This window comes from Etheostoma spectabile, chromosome 10 (genome assembly GCF_008692095.1).
Source record: "Etheostoma spectabile isolate EspeVRDwgs_2016 chromosome 10, UIUC_Espe_1.0, whole genome shotgun sequence".
NCBI classification, from domain to species: domain Eukaryota; kingdom Metazoa; phylum Chordata; class Actinopteri; order Perciformes; family Percidae; genus Etheostoma; species Etheostoma spectabile.
The window spans coordinates 24,485,786-24,487,066 of record NC_045742.1 but is presented as its reverse complement, the minus strand read 5'-3'; the positions used below and the strand labels follow the sequence as shown (position 1 = coordinate 24,487,066).

The following is a 1,281-nucleotide window of genomic DNA, read 5'->3' as shown; positions in this document are numbered from 1 at the left end:
AGAATAAATCTCCATGGTTACTTGGCTGGGCTTAATGTGAATTAAGGGTTTGTATTAACCAAACCAGAGTGGTGATTGCTGGATCAGTGGCAAGACGAAGAAAGACTGTTTATTTTGTTTCTCTTTACTTTGAATGAAGTGAAGACCTCACCCGCAAAAAAGCCTAACATCCTTGCATTCTCAATACATATACATGTGCCTATAAGCCCATCTGAGCACAGAGTGCAGATTGGGGATGTTTAACATTTAATGTGAAAGTTTCTCTTATGAGTGAGGTAAGTCCTGTGGGTATAATTTGAAATGGATCTGTTGAGGATCTGGGTTTTAAGAAGCAAAGACAATCGAGGACCAAATCTTCAGTCCAGTGACTCACCCCCAATGTACACAACAAACTCTAGTTGGATTCAACCGAACTAAAGGTTGTCGATGTGAAAACGCCCTGAAAGGCAGAGCAGGATACCTAGGGCATAGTTTACACCTATTGCCAATTGGGGGGGACCATAGGCAGGCTGGGGAACATATTATTGTTAAAAACAATTAATGTGGACAGAAGGGCTGTAATCTGTGATTTCATAAATGGATGATAATATGCTGTATATTGTGTACTCATGACATGTGATGCTGTCTGCATGCTTGTGTCTATCAGGACCCAGTCTATGGGAAAGGAAAGCTGGCAGAGATCCAAGGCCTTATTCTGGGTATGCTGGACACTTTTAACTATGAACAGGTAAAGCAATGTGTGTATGTGAAATAAACAATAGAGCAATTACTGAACCACAATTCAGATAATAGGGCTGTAAGCTGTCACACCCTTACCCTTAGTCTATATCATAGACAATTAAAGAAATGGACCAACAGATCCAGTTGTTATGGACGGAGACCTGTGAAGGATATTAGAAGCACTTTTCCGGTGATGGCTGAGCGTTACTGCGTAGATGTGACGTGGCCAACATGTCTGAAAGTTGGAAGTCTTCTGGTAGCTGTGCCAAGACAAATCTCAATCATTCCCGATCTTGCAGAGACGGAGAGCGTAGCTATATCTTAGGAGATAACATAGGCACAGGCTAATTATTGCTAAATAAAATGCTAGGTAACATTAGTAATTAAACCTAAACAGCTAACAGTCCAAACTGTCTGCGAGCTTACCCTCTACTATACGGTGATTCCTCTACTGTGCGACAGTAAGTCGCGTTATGACACAATCATTAGCCTATTTTTACAAAAACACCTGCTACAGAGCCATAATGTGAGTTACAAGGTAACGGAGCCTTTTATACATTG

At 41.1% G+C, this 1,281-nt stretch overlaps 1 protein-coding gene across 1 annotated transcript in view; it reads left to right on the top strand.

The window, feature by feature from the left end:
- Window positions 1-1,281, top strand: part of vps8 (VPS8 subunit of CORVET complex) — a 179,632-nt gene that overhangs the window by 160,906 nt on the left and 17,445 nt on the right. The window contains 1 exon segment of the mRNA XM_032527504.1: window positions 647-727. Coding sequence (XP_032383395.1) covers window positions 647-727 — 81 coding nt within the window.